At 41.8% G+C, this 20,120-nt stretch overlaps 1 protein-coding gene across 1 annotated transcript in view; it reads left to right on the forward strand.

Moving 5' to 3' along the window:
- ST14 (ST14 transmembrane serine protease matriptase) overlaps positions 1–18,551 on the forward strand; it is a 35,378-nt gene extending 16,827 nt beyond the window's left edge. The window contains exons 2-19 of the mRNA XM_075280124.1: positions 3,712–3,871; positions 3,968–4,095; positions 4,202–4,272; positions 5,050–5,195; positions 7,948–7,983; positions 10,010–10,250; positions 10,412–10,551; positions 10,646–10,743; positions 10,842–10,951; positions 11,268–11,398; positions 11,782–11,886; positions 12,110–12,220; positions 12,305–12,418; positions 13,690–13,818; positions 16,160–16,346; positions 16,428–16,705; positions 17,008–17,144; positions 17,607–18,551. Coding sequence (XP_075136225.1) covers positions 3,712–3,871; positions 3,968–4,095; positions 4,202–4,272; positions 5,050–5,195; positions 7,948–7,983; positions 10,010–10,250; positions 10,412–10,551; positions 10,646–10,743; positions 10,842–10,951; positions 11,268–11,398; positions 11,782–11,886; positions 12,110–12,220; positions 12,305–12,418; positions 13,690–13,818; positions 16,160–16,346; positions 16,428–16,705; positions 17,008–17,144; positions 17,607–17,768 — 2,484 coding nt within the window. The 3' untranslated portion in view covers positions 17,769–18,551. The remainder of the gene's footprint in view (positions 1–3,711; positions 3,872–3,967; positions 4,096–4,201; positions 4,273–5,049; positions 5,196–7,947; positions 7,984–10,009; positions 10,251–10,411; positions 10,552–10,645; positions 10,744–10,841; positions 10,952–11,267; positions 11,399–11,781; positions 11,887–12,109; positions 12,221–12,304; positions 12,419–13,689; positions 13,819–16,159; positions 16,347–16,427; positions 16,706–17,007; positions 17,145–17,606) is intronic.
- Positions 18,552–20,120: the final 1,569 nt, after the last annotated feature.

Here is a 20,120-nt window from a genome sequence, read left to right on the forward strand (position 1 = left end):
AGGGGGCTTTATAGCGAGCAGCAGCTTACATTTTAGATGGAGTGTGTTTTTTACACTTAAATACTATCGTCAGGATTTTTCACATAAGTACTATCAAGGTGTCTGTGGAATTCCTCTATTGTCCCCCCTTTTTTGAAATGTAAAAAAATTCTCTATTTTGCCCTTAGACTTACTACATTCACATAGAAACCTTACAATATACAGTAATTTGCTTTTGCTTTGCAAAGCAAACATTTTTATAAAAAGTAATTTCTGGCCTGTTTAGGTCGAGAAGGACCAGGTTGTATATTCATTATGGTGCAGAGTTCAACAGTATAATAATAATAATAATAATAATAATAATAATAATTTATATTTATATAGCGCCAACATATTCCGCAGCGCTGTACAATTTGTAGGGTGCAAATACAGACAGATACATAACAAAGTCATTTCACACAATGGGACTGAGGGCCCTGCTCGCTAGAGCTTACAATCTATGAGGTACAGGGGGTGACACAAGAGGTAGCGGGGGCGGCATTGCTTATACAGAGGTCAGACAATTTTGTAATAGAGGTGACTGTCATTACACAAACATAAAACTTTGAGCTGTCACCAGTCGTGTCCTTTAACATGTGGATGGAGCTTGGACATATAAAGTTAGCCTGAAATGGCATCATATCATGTGGGAGCGGGGACAGAAGAGGGTTAAATTTTGGGGATTCTAATTATATTATGGAAGGGTTTACATTAGAAATTGTAAAAGGCCTGTCTCAAAAGATGCATCTTTAGTTTGTGCTTGAAGCTGTAGACATTGGGAGTTAATCTGATTGGCTGGGATAGAGCATTCCAGAGAAGTGGTGCAGCTCGGGAGAAGTCTTGTATACGAACGTGGGAGGTTCTGATAATAGCGGATGACAATGTTAGGTCATTGAGTGAACGGAGAACACGGGTTGGGCGATAGACAGAGATGAGGGAGGAAATGTATGGAGGTGCAGCATTATGGAGAGTCTTGTGGATGAGGGTGATAACTTTATATTTTATTCTATAATGAATAGGCAGCCAATATAGTGACTGGCACAGACCAGAGGCATCATGTAGCGGCTGGACTGATAGATGAGCCTGGCCTCTGCATTCAGAATAGATTCTGAACAGTTTCTAATCTATAAGTGGAAACGCAATAATTAATGAATGAATTAAATGAGTTAATTAGCTATGCAGCTCTTCATGTCCTCATAACTAACAAATCACTGAGCAAATCTCCACCAAATCAACACCACACTTTGTTTCTATTGGTTGAAAGGTCTGTGGGTGGAGCTTCTGATCAGATACTGGAATGTAGAATTATGGGGGAACAAAGACTGGAAGTTGTATGACAGTACTTAAGGGTTAAAAAAAAATATCCAATGCATATCTTATATGAGATGACACATGCCAAAGTCACCGAGGGTTCTGCATTGATGTTTGAGACGAAGAGGCTCTGGCATGCCCTCATTGCACTTGAGTCTTATTTGCTGATCTCTAAAAATGACTTCTCTTTTTTATTTTTTTTATTTCTCTAAGACGTAATATGGTGCAACTATTAGATTGTCCTAGGCCTCCTGCACATGACCGAGTAAGCCAATGATTTTGTAGCAGAATGCTCTCATATAACATCAGTGTCATTGGAGTTCTTTCCACCGCTTATTGATTTCAGTAGGGGGCTCTGATCGTTCTCTTACGATTTCACAGAGCAGGGTAGGACCTCCTCTAGAATTATCGGAATGGAGCGGAGTATCGGACCTTTTATCGTAGACCCTGGGCTGCACACTCTGCTCTTGAATTGAAATTCAACACGCCCATCCCTACTTTTGAGACACCGCTGTTCACATTAGATGTTAGTTCAGTTTTCTTTGGGTACAGTGCTATGCTGGGAATTTAACCCATTACAGGTATCACACTTTAGACTGTTGGGTGTCTGTCTGGACTATATCATTGTTCAGGATCTTCATCTTTGCCAATTCTCCACATCTTTTTGTTGTGTAAGAGGAAAGTCTGACGATTGCTGCTTGGCGTCCGCTAAGGGACAATTGGCAGGAACAGGCCTCCAGACTCTTTCACAAGGGCGTGATCTGTACAGACACAGCTAGTGTAGTCAGAGTCTCCTCCTTTCTTCTCAGGTTATTTTAGTGATTCTTAATAGGTAGTGTGTCAGTCATGCATCATCGCTGCTTACAAGATGGATTGCACGGCACGTAAGGGCGTTTCAGGGAATGTAAGCCTGCCCTCCTCCTGAAACTACCTGCTCTTGTGTCACTTCCGGGTGGAGAGTTCAGTTTCTGTGAGAGTCTGACGCCTTCTGTAAAGCATGCATCTTACAGTGGTGGTTTCCCTGTAAAAATATGGAGAACACACAGAAAGATCCTCCAAAATATGTATGGAAATGGAGAGAATCATTCCAGAGATCAGAAATACGTTATTATACACTGCTTTGTACTATGTCTCGGTCTAATACATGTATTAATACCACAGTAATACCCTAGCAGAATAGTGAGTGCAGCTCTGAAGTAAAATATGGACTCTCCTCAGGATTTGCGCTAGATATTTAACGTAGGACTTCTTGGTGGAAAAAATATCACTTAAATTTAGGAATGATCATTTTGGTTGCAAAACTCAAAATTAATGTTATATACAGATTAAAAAGGTGTTTGCACTAGATTATGATCTCACTTGTACTGGTGTTTGCCCTATAAAGTGGTGGCAAATGAATGTGCCCATATGACTTTCTCCATTTTATTATGGAAGTTATGAAAAAGTGTACCTTGTCTGTCTTTTTCCGTAACTTATAGAAGTGCATGTACACGGCCACTTTCCTTTCCTTCACTGGTAGCAAATAGCTGTTTCACCAGATGAGACAAGGTAACTGGAGCTCTATAACGCATGTACACTGAACCCAGCAGAATAGTGAGTGTAGCTCTGGAGTGTAGTACAGACTGTAGCTCAGGATCCGTACTCATAATTTTATGAGAACGTTATGTGGTTGCACTGTGGAAGCAGATTTAGGGATCGGATCTGCTGCGGGTTTGCCGCCATGGCTTTTACTGCAGAAAATCCACAGCGTTTTACAGTTCTAGCAAAGAGATTTCACATGTATAATGCATTATGCATAAATCTTGGTGTTTTTCCCCTATACGGATTGAATGAGGAGAAAAAACCCACAATTAATGATATTGTAAATTGCATGTACAAATATGGAGTAAAATCTACGAAAGAAGTAAATGCTGAAAATAAACTGCAGATCTGCAATTCTGCACAGAACCCTAAGGCCCCGTTCACACGGGACAAGAGGGGGTGGATTTTGGGACGGAATCCACGTCATAATCCGCCGCCTCACAATGGTGGTCAATGTAGATGGCTAGCGTTCTTTTTTGAGCTAGCGGCATGTTGCCGCTAGCAGAAAAGAGAAGCGAGCTGCCCTTTCTTCAGGCGGAATCCACGGCTGATCCAGCTCGCGGCAGCACACTCCGGACCATTCATTTGGGCCTAATCCGGAGTGGAAAGCCACGACGGGATGTCGTGCACTGTAGCGGCATCCCATCGCGGCAGCCGCAACAGAATATACACCCGTGGAATTGCATGTGAACTAAGCCTTCGTGATGGATTACTGTAATCCATTTACAGTTCATAGAATTTAATGGAAATATTTATTTTCAGATTCTCTATTTTCACTGACCACATTCCGTTTTCTTTCAGAGCTTCAATGGAATTGAGGAAATGGTGGAGTTTCTTCCTGCAACAAACTCGAAAAAGATGGAGAAAATGACTACAAAAAAAAAACTCCTGATAGCTGGCATAGTGGGCACTGCTGCACTTATCTCTGTTGCTGTTGGCCTATTAGTCTGGCACTTTGCTTGTAAGTGAACCCATGCGTCTTGTATGTGTGTAATGTGTGAGGTGGAGGGATTGGTGCTGGGGGTGGTTCTTACATTTTTTTATTTTATTTTTTCAGACCGGAATGCGCCAGTGTATAAAGTTTATACGGGTTATTTGACGATAGGTAATGTCCGTTTTCTTGATGCACATGAAAACCCAGCATCTCCAGAATTTGCGGACCTGGCTTCAAAAGTGTCTGAAGTGGTGAGTGGGTTTATCTCAACATTTATCTTCATTGTTCAGAGTTCGGTGTCTGGAAGTGAAAGGGCGATAGACTTGTAAAATTCACAATCCTCTCTTTCCTGTGCAGTTACTGAATGCCTACCAGAATGATCCCGCCATAGGGCCATATGTGGTCAACTGCAATATCACGGCATTCAGGTAGGTGCTAAAATATTAATATTCAGTAGAAACAATAATATAAAAAACAGCATCATAATGTCTATATGACATTGTTAAAATGAGCTATAAACTAAACAAAGTCCTCCCAACTGGTCCAAGTTTGTGTACAGTGGAGCATATGCATATATTTTTTTGCAGGCATAGTTGTGGTCACTCAGTTTCCATCTCCTTCATGATTCTTATCTAGGGGCTATATATTCATGCTTCTAATGTATAAGTAGTGGCTGCAGTGTGGAGCATATTTTCTAATTTTTAAAGGGGCACTATCATTGGGAAAAGTCATTTTTTAACTGAACACAGCCTTTAGAAAGGCTATTCCACACATACCTTTTGTATGTAAATCAGCTCAGTAGTTTTTGAATGAGCGTGCTTTTATTCATATGCTAATTAGCCTCCAGAGAGTGCCGGAAGTCTCAGTGAGCACTCCCCTCTCTCTGCTGTGTGTGAGAGCAGGGAGATGAGTCGGCAGCAGCCTGTGCTGTACACACATAGCAGAGAGTGCTTGCTGAGACTTCTGGGGTGCACGCTGGAGGCTAATTAGCATATGAATAAAAGCGATCTCATTCAGAAACTACTGAGATGATTTACATACAAATGGTATGTGTGGCATAGCCTATCTTAAGGCTATGCAAGTATATGTTTAGTTAAAAATCACTTTTTCCAATGATAGAGCCCCTTTAAGTATCTAGTTATGTGACTTGGTTAGATTAGCAATGAATATGAATATCCTACAACCTGAATTTTCTCATCTCACAGTGAGGGTGTCATCAGCTATTACCTGTCAGAGTTTAAAGTGCCAGCATATCGGGAGGCTGCCCTGGACAAAGCCATGTCTGAGCTGAAGGTGAAGACCACCAATTTGCGCCGGTTCAATCTGGCAGTGGATACATTTGTGGCATATCGTAAGTTGTTACCCTAGTTTCTCTATTCAACATAGCACATAATTATAATAATTTTAATAATATGTATAGTAATTGTGTCATAGGTTAATTCAAAAATGTTCCCAAAAAAACCTAGACGAATTACAGACAGTCTACTTGTCCAATAATAAACCCAATATTAAACATGCACATAGTCTTTACATATATTGGTATGTGTATTATACCTATGAAGTACTAACTACATGACTATAATGGAGGGATGTTGTTTGTTAAATGCACTAGAATTCTGTGTTTAATATTTGCCAAAAAAAATGTACATGCTCTGTTTATGTGCTTAAAGGGGTTGTCCGACATAAACAAAAATTCTTCCTATGAACTAAGCCTCCTCCCCTACCTACCTTTAAATATAAATGTATAATTGCCTATATCCCTGTGGCGGGTCACTTTCTGATAATCCAGTGATGTTCTGTTTCACCGCTTCCAAAACAAAACGTCACCAGTACTACCCCCCTCCCCCACACACACACACCTTCCTTTCGCATCCCCATCAATACTTGTGTGTCTTCCTGTGTCCAGAATGGGTCCACCTCTCCTGTTCTCTTCCAGTGCCTGCGCAGTATGGAGGGAAGTTCAAGACATGTGTAGTAGAGCTGACAATCCATCTTTACTGTGCATGCCTTAGCTCCTCTTGTCTGTGCGCAGCCTGGAGACACTGTGCACAGACTGAAAGTAACGGTCTCCCACTATGGAAACTGGGTAAGTATGGTTCTATGGGACCTGGGGAGGGGGGTGCTTATCAGTCGACAGGATAGCCTAGTTTAGCATAGCTAGGGAGGGAGGGGGCTAGTAGTGGTCAGGATAGCTTAGTGTAGTTTAGCTAGGAAGACAGGGAGGGAGATGTAACACAATGAGGGGGAGCAGTGATGGGGAGGTAGCTTGGAAGTTACATAGTAGGAAGCTACACAGGTAAACAAATGCAGTACATGCCACAAACACCTAGAAATCACTCAAAACACTGCTAAAAGTATATGGGTATACTTTTAACCCATTAAAACACTAACAGACCTTTAAAAAAAATGCCTGGAAAACCTCTTAATGGGGTTTTCTGGGTTTTAGTTGGTAAATTGATAATAAGTAGGGGTGCGACACCCAGGACAATCAGGCATCAACTGTTTGAAACGGCGAGAGCGCTGCTACGCAGGGCATGTGACTTCGGTCATTGGCCACATATTGTGTTCAAAGCTCAATCTCATTCCAGTGCTGTGTTCTACTGTACATAGCTGTACGGTAGTGTGCTTTTTCCTTGGAGAGGCAGCATAATTTGCCCAAATGCTGTGCGTTACTGCAGGTAAAATTAAAAATGCTGCATTTTTAAAAATTCTATGTTTTCCGCTGCATTTTCATCTTTCCTGCAATGGGGAGACTAAATTAAATAAAATCACATTTACTTTGTTGGAAATGTGAATTGTGTTTTTTTTTTTTTTTTTTTTTTTTTTCTCTTCTCCCCTCCCTTGCCCTGTTTCTGCTGTGTGGGGACTATGACTCTGATCACCTGTCCATGGAATATGTCATGAATATTAGATCAGTAGAGCCTAACACTCGAAACCCCCACAAATCAAGAGGTTTGAAGGAGTTTGTGTTACATACAAAAAAAATGTATCTTTGTACCGTATTAGCCAGTGAAATGTAAAGATTGAGAGTCCTCAGTAGTTGATACCTTTTTTAATGGCTAACAAAAAATGATGACTTATTGCAAGCTTTCTGAACCTGTGCCAAAACACTTCTGCAATCAAAATCATAATATCATCAATGACATGAAGGACCTGGTTTTAAGAGGAAATTTCAAAAGCAAAAAAGATCGGCGCATGTGTGAATACAAGCTAATGATGACCTTTGACACACTCCAAGGGGGGGGGGGGTTAAACCAGTCACATGGTTTTATGACGTTTTACAACAACTAAACACCACGTCACTGATCATAAAACTCAGAGAGCCGTCCTGTGAACTGACAATTTTTTTTGCACTTATGTGTTTATTTACTAGTACTGCTTTCCATCAATGGTGCATCAAACACTGTATTCTTGTATATATGTGCTTGCCTTCAGATACTGTGTTCTACCAGCCTGACGATGGAACCGAGTAGTTCCGAAAGCTCGCAATATGTCATCATTTTTTGTTATCTATTAAATAAGGTATCAACTACCAAGTGTTACATACATACATACATACATACATACATGTGTGGTGGCCCCTTCATTACTTACAGTCTGCCCTATGTCCTATTTCTTTTTAAGGATTACTAATCTATTTAAATCTGAGAGGGATCTGTGAAAAAATGCTGCCCTACAGATACAAAAAGGCAGTGAAAAAGTTGATCATTTTATCTGTTTTTACTTGACTTAGTTTCTGACCAAAAAAACAGTAATTTTGGCTAACTTTTGAAGAATTGTGTGTTACACCTTGAGCTAGGAGCAGAAAATGAATGTTATTAAATGTAGTATAAAGCATATGTAACAGGCTTTTTGTTAGAGTTCCTTAATACTATTGCATTGTTTTAATAGTACATCTATCCCAATAACTACTCAGCCTATATATATATATATATATATATATATATATATATATATATATATATATATAAAAATAATATAATATATGCAGGTTCTGTCTCTACATGCCTGGTATTGCTATATACATAAGTGCATGCTTGGCCTATACCGAAGTATGATCTCTATACATGGTAAACCTAACTAATATTATTTGTTTATTCCAGCAACTGACCCACAGAATGCCAGAATGTTCCGTGACAGTGAGTATTTTTCTTTTTCTTTATCGTTTTATTGGGCCCATCATATTCATTGGATTTTCTTTTTTTTAAAATGTAGGTTGTGAGCCCCATATAGGGATCACAATGTACATTTTTATTTTTTTTTCATATACAGTGGGGCAAAAAAGTATTTAGTCAGACACCAATAGTGCAAGTTCCACCACTTAAAAAGATGAGAGGCATCTGTAATTTATATCATAGGTAGACCTCAACTATGAGAGACAAAATGAGAAAACAAATCCAGAAAATCACATTGTCTGATTTTGTAAGAATTTATTTGCAAATTATGGTGGAAAATAAGTATTTGGTCAGTAACAAAATTTCATCTCAATACTTTGTTATATATCCTTTGTTGGCAATGACAGAGGTCAAACGTTTTCTGTAAGTCTTCACAAGGTTGGCACACACTGTTGTTGGTATGTTGGCCCATTCCTCCATGCAGATCTTCTCTAGAGCAGTGATGTTTTGGGGCTGTCGCTTGGCAACACGGACTTTCAACTCCCTCCAAAGGTTTTTTATAGGGTTGAGATCTGGAGACTGGCTAGGCCACTCCAGGACCTTGAAATGCTTCTTACAAAGCCACTCCTTCGTTGCCCTGGCGGTGTGCTTTGGATCATTGTCATGTTGAAAGACCCAGCCACGTTTCATCCTCAATGCCCTTGCTGATGGAAGGAGGTTTGCACTCAAAATCTCACGATACATGGCCCCATTCATTCTTTCATGTACCCAGATCAGTCGTCCTGGCCCCTTTGCAGAGAAACAGCCCCAAAGCATGATGTTTCCACCCCCATGCTTTACAGTAGGTATGGTGTTTGATGGATGCAACTCAGTATTCTTTTTCCTCCAAACACGTAAAGTGGTGTTTCTACCAAACAGTTCCAGTTTGGTTTCATCAGACCATAGGACATTTTCCCAATACTCTTCTGGATCATCCAAATGCTCTCTAGCAAACTTCAGACGGGCCCGGACATGTACTGGCTTAAGCAGTGGGACACGTCTGGCACTGCAGGATCTGAGTCCCTGGCGGCGTAGTGTGTTACTGATGGTAGGCTTTGTTACATTGGTCCCAGCTCTCTGCAGTTCATTCACTAGGTCCCCCCGCGTTGTTCTGGGATTTTTGCTCACCGTTCTTGTGATCATTTTGACCCCACGGGGTGAGATTTTGCGTGGAGCCCCAGAGCGAGGGAGATTATCAGTGGTCTTGTATGTCTTCCATTTTCTAATTATTGCTCCCACAGTTGATTTCTTCAATCCAAGCTGGTTGCCTATTGCAGATTCAGTCTTCCCAGCCTGGTGCAGGGCTACAATTTTGTTTCTGGTGTCCTTTGACAGCTCTTTGGTCTTCACTATAGTGGAGTTTGGAGTCTGACTGTTTGAGGGTGTGCACAGGTGTCTTTTTATAGTGATAAGTTTAAACAGGGGCCATTACTACAGGTAATGAGTGGAGGAAAGAGGAGACTCTTAAAGAAGAAGTTACAGGTCTGTGAGAGCCAGAAATCTTGATTGTTTGTAGGTGACCAAATACTTATTTTCCACCATAATTTGCAAATAAATTCTTACAAAATCAGACAATGTGATTTTCTGGATTTGTTTTCTCATTTTGCCTCTCATAGTTGAGGTCTACCTATGATGTAAATTACAGACGCCTCTCATCTTTTTAAGTGGTGGAACTTGCACTATTGGTGACTGACTAAATACTTTTTTGCCCCACTGTAAGTATGTCTTTGTAGAATGGGAGGAAATCCACGCAAACACGGGGAGAACATACAAACTCCTTGCAGATGATGTTCCTGGTGGGATTCGAACCCAGGACTCCAGCGCTGCAAGGCTGCAGTGCTAACCACTGAGCCACCGTGTTGCCCCATTCATTGGATTTTGTGTTTTATTTAATGGCAATGATGATAGATAAATCTAATTCTAATTGCTGATCCTCATGTAATGATTTTCATGTTAATGTTGTGACTTTTTTTTTTTCTTTTCCCCCTCTCTTCCTGTCCATGTTCCTCAGATCGCTGCAGTTTTTATCTTCATGCTACTCCTTCAGTTGCTACTCGCTTCTCTACTCCTGGCTTTCCCAACTTTCCATATAGACCTAACTCTAGGTGTCAGTGGGCACTGCGGGCTGATGCTGGCCACATGATACTGCTTCACTTCAAAACCTTCAAGATGGAGGCCTGCAAACCAAATAAAGGAGATTATGTGACGGTGTATGATTCTCTGACTGCCTTGGAGCCACGCATTATGGTGAAGTGAGTGTGTAGTAGAGGGACCCTCACCCTCAGTCTGATTATGCCTTAATGGTTTATAAGGGTCCCCATGGGGGGTGTTCGGGGGTTTTGGGTTTTTTTTTTTCTCTCCTTCCTTCTCGTTTTGTCGTGATCGCTTATTTCTAACCTCTTGGTCTTTACAGGTTATGTGGCAGTTACCCTCCATCCTACAACTTGACCTTTGTCTCCTCCCAGAATGTCATGCTGGTCACTATGGTATCGGACAATGTGGGGAAGCATCCTGGCTTTATGGCTGAATTTTCTCAGATACCAAAAACAACACGTAAGACCTATCCTATCATATTTATCAGCCAGTCATGACTTGCATGTTATACTTTGGAACTTGTAATAAATGCGAGTATTACTGTGTCTTTCAGTGTGTGGAGGAATGTTAAGAGATGCCAGCGGGGTGTTCAGCACACCTTTCTACCCGGCTCATTATCCACCCAACAGAGAATGTATATGGGATATCCAGGTATGTGCCAATGGATGCATTATAAAGCTGGCTCTTACCTAAACCTTTGCATGTCGTCATCAGCATTGTTTTGGTATTTCTATATGTCCCTTTTTTAGGTTCCTGGAAACCAGCATGTAAAGGTTCGTTTTCTTATGTTCTACCTTCTGGAACCCTCAGTACCCATCACCACATGTCCCAATGACTATGTAGAGATCAGTAATAAAAGGTAAGGATCACGCAACATTTCTTGAAACTTGTACGTTACAGGGCATTAATTTTGTGATTAGTAGCTAAGGTTTGTGGGTTTTTTTTTTTTTTTTTTGTTTGTCTTTCTTTTATGCTTTCAGTGTGCTCTAGAATATTTTGCTCTGATCATTTTTATGGCAAAGAGAAGGAAGCTTTATACTACTCAGTAGTTAGGGGCAGGGGAACACCAAAAGCATTTTGTGGAACATTGATATGCATGTCTATTTGAGGTTGGATGCAAGGTTTTATTTCTCCATATGGTTCTCACCATCATCCTTGTGATACACTTTTGGCAGATACTGCGGGGAACGATCTCAATTTGTTATTTCCAGCAACAGCAGCAAAATGATAGTCAAGTTTCGTTCTGACCAGTCATATACGGACACTGGATTTATGGCAGAATACTTATCTTATGAACCATTGAATCGTGAGTACATGTTTGGGTTGGGGTTTTTTGTTGTTGTTTTTTTACATTTAAAGGGAGTCTGTCACCAGACTCAAATGATGATTTCAATTTGTAAATCTAAGCCTTCATTGACGAGATATGCGTTTTTCTATTCAAATGCAAATGAGCTCTTTGGAGCATTCTGGTGACGCACATCATCTTGCATGCTACTGTGCATGTAAATCAAACTCTATGGAGGGATGAAGATCACCATTGTCTCATTCTTATGTTCAGAGGCCAGAATGTGTTTGTTCCAGGGGTCTAAGCCACTGCTGTAGGATGGGCATGTTCATGGGATCTTTGTTTCTGGTTTCTACAATACTTCATGTTTGACTGTTTTGTTATTTTTTTCCTGTATTCTGCAGCCTGTCCTGATCAGTTCACTTGTAAAAGTGGCCGCTGTATAGACCTGGTCCGAAAGTGCGATGGGTGGAATGACTGTGGAGATTCTAGTGATGAAGCATCATGTAGTGAGTAATATGCACATATATGCAAAGTAATGCTGCAGCTGGCTGCCACATGTACAGAAATGGGGAAGGGGAACAAGGTCCTTAGCCTATTGTTTGCATACAACCTGTGCATGGGATCTGGCCTGTAGGGGCACATGCCATGCAGTGCTGTATCAGAGGTTCATGTAGCTGCTGTTTATAATATAATACCTCATTATGTCCCCCTATACTCTACTTTCTGAAGACTGTTCCGCTCAGCAATTCCGCTGCAAGACAAATCAGATGTGCAAACCTAAGTTCTTCTTGTGTGATGGTGTGAACGACTGTGGAGACGAGACTGATGAATTGGACTGCAGTAAGTTTATGCACTCTGAAAAGGTCTATGTTTGCCTGCGTCACATTCTTATTTGATTTCTAATGGCTTTTTTATGTGTTTCAGAATGTCCAGCCAACCATCTAAAATGTAGAAATGGCAAATGTATTCCCCAGGAGAAGAAGTGCGACAGAACTGATGACTGCGGTGATGGCACAGACGAATCAGAATGTGGCAGTGGTGAGTCTCGGACTGCAAATGCCCCATAAATGTATAGATAAAAATAATCCAGACTGAGATGTCCTTGGCTAATGCCAAAAAGTGGACCAATCCTACAGAACACACGTATTTTGGCCAACAGTCAAAAAATTTCGAGCATGGCTGGAAAGCCTGCTGTCGGCCATGAACAACTATTTGCAGTGTCTGTGATAATAGCTGGCTGTTCATTAGCCAATTGGCCTGTTCAGCTGAAAAACAAATCTGTGTATGGCTAACTTTAGGTCCTCAGCTCAAGAGAGAATTGAGTTGTATGTGTTGTCCTACTTTGTCTTTTAACCCTGTGGTACCCTTCAGTGCGTGTTTTGTTTGTTTTTTTGTTTTTTTTTTATAAAGTACTAACAAGTTTGAATACCTTGGCACAATCCACAAATAAGGCCAAGTTCACACCTGTGCTGATCTCTCCATTGTTCGGAGCCAGTCCACTAGATCAGCGGTTACCTGTGAACCCCATAGACTATAATGGTGTCTGTCGGGTTTCCACCATTTTTATTTTGAAACCTGAGGAGCGAAGTGTTTTGTGCAGGAATCTTTTCTCCGCTGATTTTCTGCAGTTTCTACAGCAAAGTCTGCAATGGAGACTTTGCAGATGTGAACCTAGCCTGAGGTTGTTCTTAAATGGGTTATCTGGGATTAGAAGGAAATGGCTATTTACCAGGAACATGACCATCACCCCCATCCCATGTGTTTGTTATATACTTGAGTAAAACTACTAATGCAAGACACAGCTGTGAAAAGTTGGGGTGTTTTAATTATCGATAACCCTTTTTTAAAGGGCTTGCCCCGAATTTTCTGAAAATGTTGTTAAAGGAGTATAGTTAAATCTTATGTAAAAAAAATTATATATATAATTAACAAATTAAACATTTGATACAATAAATATATAATATTTGTGGTAAGTTCACATCTGCATTTGACTTTAATCTGTTATAGGAACAATAACATGACAATAAATGACAATAACTTGGTCCAATGGGTATCAGTGATAGTATCAGTCTTTGCTGGGTGGGAAAAAAAATTCTACTACAAGGGCTCCTAATGGACACATGTGAACATGTCCTTACCATTAAATCCCCTGCCCGCCCCAGCATTGATCTCGCATACGTCAGCCAATTGTTAGCTTCAATGATCACAAAACTTACATCCAAATGTCATTACTGAGGCTAGTTATTGTCTATTACAGTCACGTGTACTTTGTGTAGGAGATGCTACTTCATGTTGGTTTGTTGTTGCAGCTCTGACAACCACTTGCACTGAGAACACCTACAAATGTGACAATGGAGAATGCATCACCAAGATGAACCCAGCGTGTGACGGTGTGACAGACTGTTCTGATGGTTCGGATGAGAAGGAAGCATCCTGCAGTAAGTTCCATATTTCCACTGCAGTTAGGATTCTTTGTAGCATGCGATGAGCTGCCGCCAAGTGCAAAGCACAAAACTAACAGAAAAATAGGGACAGATATAGAAAATTGCTAATGTAGATAGTGGCTAATGTCATAAATATAAACATGATTTTTCATGTGATCCATGATATAAATAATATGGCTGTTTTTCTATACAAGTGGATACAGTAAAAGGAAAAGCAGTGAAAAACTGCAGGGTATAGATTACTTAATGGGAATCAATGGCTGAAGTATGCCTAGACAGTGGCACATGTGGTCATAGGATGACAACAACGGATATTAAATTGTCGCAGAGAATGGTCAATTTTGTGTCTGTTCCCATTGATACTAATGTTAACAAGCTTCCACCATGTTTTATTTTTGTAACATCACTTCTATCATGTTTAGTATCATTAGTGTGAATGGGAACGGACACAGAATCAGTCTGACATCGTTCTCTGTCAGGGGATAATCGTACACATCAGGGAGGGTGTTTACTTACATAGGCAGTACGGAGACTTACAAGTCATTCCTGCTCCGCTAGGGATTCTGGGAAAAAAATATGCAAATCTATTCTCCAGGATGTAAGTAGGAGAGCAGTGCAACTCTGCACGCTGCCCTCTAGAGGGCAGCATCCTTAACCCCTTCCCGCCGATGGCATTTTTTGATTTTCGTTTTTCGTTTTTGACTCCCCTCCTTCTAAACCCCATAACTTTTTTATTTCTCCGCTCCCAGAGCCATATGAGGTCTTAATTTTTGCGGGACAAATTTTTCTTCATGATGCTACCATTAATTATTCTATATAATGTACTGGGAAGCAGGAAAAAAATTCAGAATGAGGTGGATTTGAAGAAAAAATGCATTTCTGCGACTTTCTTACGGGCTTTGGTTTTACGGCGTTCGCTGTGCAGCCAAAATGACATGTCCCCTATATTCTGTGTTTCGGTACGGTTCCAGGGACACCAAATTTATATGGTTTTATTTACATTTTGACCCCTAAAAAAAATTCCAAAACGGTGTTAAAATTTTTCTTTCCTAAAAGTCGCCATATTCCGACGGCCGTAACTTTTTTATACGTAAGTGTACGGGGATGCATAGGGCGTCTTTTTTTGCGGGGTCGGGTGTACTTTTTAGTTCTACCATTTTCGGGAAATGTTATTGCTTTGATCACTTTTTATCAAACAGCGGTTTGGCACTTTCGACTATTTTTCCCGCTACGGCGTTTACCGAACAGGAAAAATATTTTTATAGATTTGTAGAGCGGGCGATTTCGGACGCGGGGATACCTAACATGTATATGTTTCACAGTTTTTAACTACTTTTATATGTGTTCTAGGGAAAGGGGGGTGATTTGAACTTTTAATTCTTTTTATATTTTTTTATATTTTTTTAACTTTTTTTTTAATTTTTTTTTTTTTGCATTTATTAGACCCCCTAGGGGTGTTGAACCCCAGGGGGTCTGATCACTAATGCATTGCAATGCATTGCAAAAAAGCATCCTTTCTTTTGCAGGCTGCATAGACCAGCCTGCAAAAGAGAGGATTTGCAGACAAGCCTGGGAGCCTGTACAAGGCTCCCGGCTGTCATGGCAACGGGACGTCAGCCCTGGAGCATGCTCCAGGAGCCGGTGATCCCGGCCAAAATGGCGGCGCCCATGCGCCGCCGGGAAAATGGCGCCCCCGGCGCCTTTGACCGCGGCGCCGGAGGGGTTAATGCCTCCGATCGGTCCGGGGTCCAATCGGAGGCATTAGAGCCGGTTGTCTACTGCTTAAAGCAGTAGACACCCGGCGGCTATGGCGGCCGCCTGGCTCCCGGGCGGTCGCCATAGTTACAGAACCGACATGCACCGTACTATTACGGCGCATGTCGGGAAGGGGTTAACATCATGCATGACTCAGTTAAAAAGTCTTTTTAATCATGATGTGGATTTAATTGCCAAATTAGTATTTCTATCCCAAAAGGAACTGGGAATCTGCTCCTTTTGGGATAGAAATACTAATTTGGCAATTAAATCCACATCATGATTAAAAAGACTTTTTAACTGAGTCATGCATGATGTTAAGGATGCTGCCCTCTAGAGGGCAGCATACAGAGTGCACTGCTCTCCTAATTACATCCTGGAGAATAGATTTGCATATTTTTTACCCATAGTTCTCTGACAGTTTAATGTCAGTTACTGTCATCCTGTGACTAAAAACAGCAACGGACATTTACAACGGTAGTGTGAACTCCCCACTAGGGATTATGCCTGATCTTTACCGCAGACAGAAGCAAGATACAAAGCATGAACAGAGCCTCACTCTCATTCACTTCTCATTCAGGTTGCGGGAAGCGTCCTTACAGCAGGAAGACCCGGATTGTGGGCGGTGTAAATGCTGACATTGGTGAGTGGCCTTGGCAGGTCAGTCTGCACACGAAGAAGGATGGCCACACGTGTGGAGCCTCTCTGGTCTCTCCCACCATTCTAGTGTCTGCTGCTCATTGCTTCCAGGATGCCTCTGGAATACGGTACGGGACCACCTTCCCTTTAGAACATTATAATGTACAGTATTCTGGTACAATCTAATCTGTGATCTCATGCCTTTCTAGGTATTCTGATCCCAGCACATGGACTGCTTATCTGGGGCTGCATAACCAGGCCACACGGACTACCAGTTCAGATGTTGTTGAGCGTAAGATAAAGAAGGTTGTGGCCCATCGAGAATTTAATTCCTATACTTATGACAACGATATCGCTTACCTGGAACTGGAGAGCCCAGTCACCTACACAGACTTTATCCAACCCATCTGTATCCCAGATAGCAGCCGTGTCTTTCCAGTAGGAAAATCCATATGGGTGACAGGCTGGGGGGCTCTAAGTGAAGGAGGTGAGAATTAATATATATATATATGGGGGGAGTGTATATTAATGTGTATTATCTGCATAGGATAGACTTCATGATTGTTCCAAAGAGGGCGCTCAATAACCTCAGGTCTGACTGAGCCATTATGTCCTGCTAGCTCACATATACAATGTAGTATACTATACAGGGTACCCCATTACTTTGTGTTTCGTGATGATAGATGCTGCCATAAGATGTTCAATCATCTTGTCTTCTAGCTTTTCCAGAGTGTAGAGTGGCAATTAAGATTGAGAGCTGTAGTATTAATTTTCTGATTTTTGCCGCAGGTTCTGGAGCCCAAGTTCTACAGAAGGCAGAAATCCGGATCATCAATCAGACTGAATGTAACAAGCTCCTGGAAGACCAGCTCACACCACGCATGATATGCGCTGGATATGTCAGCGGTGGGATTGATGCCTGTCAAGTGAGCACATCATATGTCATGACTGTGTCCATAAGGACTCTTTTATATGTACTAAAATTCATCAGTCTGACTGTAGAATGTAAAGCCTGAATCCCCAATTGTATGAGTCAACAGCTACACATCTGAATATGAAATAAAATATTTGGTCTACTGTAAATTAAGCTGAATCTTGCTCACACAACTAAGGGCTTCTTAGCCTCGAGTCACACAAAAAAGGTGAAAAATGGCCTTGAAAATTTTTGTCTGTGACAACGGGCCATCAAAATAATAGCCATGCAAATAGTCGCCATTCACTGACTGAAACTAATGCTTCCGTGTCATGTCCGTTAAAAAATAATGTACATCACACAGCCAGTATTCACTGACCTTGTTGTTCACCAAATTCTGTATGTATTGACGTTTGACTCTAAAAACTTACTGTGCTTATCAAAGTGATTGCTGATTTATTTTTTATTTTCGCAGGGTGATTCTGGGGGTCCATTGTCCAGTGTTGAATCAAATGGGAAGATCTATCTAGCCGGTGTGGTCAGCTGGGGAGAAGGTTGTGCTCGCAGGAACAAGCCAGGAGTGTACACAAAAGTGACAGGCATGAGGGACTGGATCAAACAGAACACGGGCCTGTAACAGCTGGAGGGGGTCACAAACTTGTTTTTTAAAGATATATAAATATATTTTTGGATATTTCTTAAATAGTTTTAAAGAGACTTGAACTCTGGATGAATTTGTGACCATGAACAAGACTCTGTGGAGGGAGGAGCTGGAAACCCAGAGCCATTTGTTCTCCTGCTCCTTGTCTGCCACACTGGACCAAAGTTGGAGACTTGTGCGAAGTAGAAATAATAATGAAATAATTTCAATACTGGGGCATCCCTGCTTGTGATGAGGGGAACTTTATGCCACACACACTCCAAAATGGCAGATTCTCCTGCCACCTTAACACCGAACTTGAACATAATGCCTGATATCGGACATGAGCTTCCTGCGCTGGAGTCCATAGACCAGAATGGGAGGTGCAATCTATATAACGAATTTCTTGAATTGGTGGCGGCAACGTGATGAAACCTCAGCTCTGTGATGGTGTCACACATCCAGACAACGTAATACCTCTCTCTTGTTGGAGCTTGATCCATACAGATATAGCAGGCAATGTGCATCAGCCACTGGCATATTGGCACAGATTTTATCTGTTAACCACTTCACTTCTGTTTTGTCAGACATGTATTAATGACTGTTTTGGCTGTTGTATAGTGCTGTCTGTCTTATTGTTTGTGTTTGTGCTACTTTATTGCCTTAAATGTTCAATTTATCTTCAAACTGTTAATGTCCAACAACAATCCCGAGTGGATGTGGTGAATCAGATGCATTGAGGTTCATGGTTACATTTCTGTTGTTGCTCCAATCATGAAGCTTCTGCAACTGTTTTTTTTTTTTTTTTTTAAATAAAAGTTGTTACTAAAGTTGTGTGTGTGTATGTAGGACTGTCAGGAACGTATCTGATAGGATACCTGACCTGGAGATGGCTGGATGTGAGCGACCGATCATGTGTTGAGCATTATAGATGTGCCTACAGAGAGGCTGGTATTTATAAATTATATATGCGGTACATTTATCATTAAAGGGGTATGCAGGATAATTTTTTTTTTAAATTAAAGGGATCCTATCAGTCAGACACAATTTTTTTGTAGGTACCACGTCGGAATAGCCTTAAGAAAGGCTATTTGTCTCCTACCTTTCATCGTCTTCTCTGCGCCGCCGTTCGCCTACAATCCTGATTTTTCTCGGTATGTAAATGAGCTCTCTCGCGGCACTGGGGGCGGGCCCCAGCAATCAGACAGCACTGGGGGCATCCCCAATGCTGCGATAGAACTCTCACCAGCACCACCTCTTCTTCTTCAACAGCGTCATCTTCATCCTCTTCTTCCGGCGGTGGCTTGTAACTTCCAAGGCCTCGAGCCTTGGGCAGAGCAGACTGCACATGCCCACTGGCCACGAGAAAATGGCCGCTTACAATACTGTGCAAGCGGCCATTTTCTCGTGGCCTGTGGGCATGCGCAGTCTGCTCTGCCCAAGGCCTTAGAAGTTACAAGCCACCGCAGGAAGAAGAGGCTGAAGATGACGCTGCTGAAGAAGGAGGCAGAGCTGAAGAGAGTTCTCTCACAGCATTGGGGACGCCCCCAGTGCTGTCTGAGCACTGGCACCCGCCCCCAGTGCTGCGAGAGAGCTAATTTACATACCAAGAAAAAAAACGGGATTGTAGGCGAACGGCAGCGCGGAGAAGATGACGAAAGTTGTCTGACTGATAGGATCCCTTTAAGCCAGGGAAGGTGAAAAAATACTCACCTGTCCCCATTGTTCCAGTTTCTCTCAGTGTCTCAGTCCTACTGCTCCAGTGTTTTCTTCCGGCGGATGTCCCCACCGCACGACTGCTGAGACCAATCAGCGGGCTAAGGAAAGCGACATGGGACGTCATAGTGCAGCAGGGACTTCTAGCAAAACAAGACAGTGAAGTTGATTGCGCTGGGAGACACCTGAACACCTTTTTTTACCTTCCCCTGCCTAGTGTAAATAATAAAAATTTTATTTTTTTTAATCCTGGATAACCTTTCTTAGGGCTAGTTCACATGGGGCAAAATGATCAGGATTTTGACACTGAATCCGCGTCAAAATCCTGCTAAAAATAGGCCTCCCATTGAAATCAGTGGGAGCCGGTCATTTCCTTTTTCCGTGAGCGGTTTGTTCTGGCTCGTGGGAAAAAAAGAAGCGAGCTGCCCCTTCTTCAGGCAGATTCCGTGGCTGAGTCAGCCGCAGATAGCTGCTTCGCAACACCACACTCCAGACTAGGTCCATTCATTTGGGCCTAATCTGTAACGAGATGCCGGTGCACTGCACTGGCATCCCGTCGTGTCAGCTGCGACGGCATGTGCACACACAGAACCCAGTGTGAACTAGTCCTTAAGGACAATTGGAGAGAGCTAT

Source organism: Leptodactylus fuscus, chromosome 6, assembly GCF_031893055.1.
Source record: "Leptodactylus fuscus isolate aLepFus1 chromosome 6, aLepFus1.hap2, whole genome shotgun sequence".
In the NCBI taxonomy this organism is placed as follows: Eukaryota; Metazoa; Chordata; class Amphibia; order Anura; family Leptodactylidae; genus Leptodactylus; species Leptodactylus fuscus.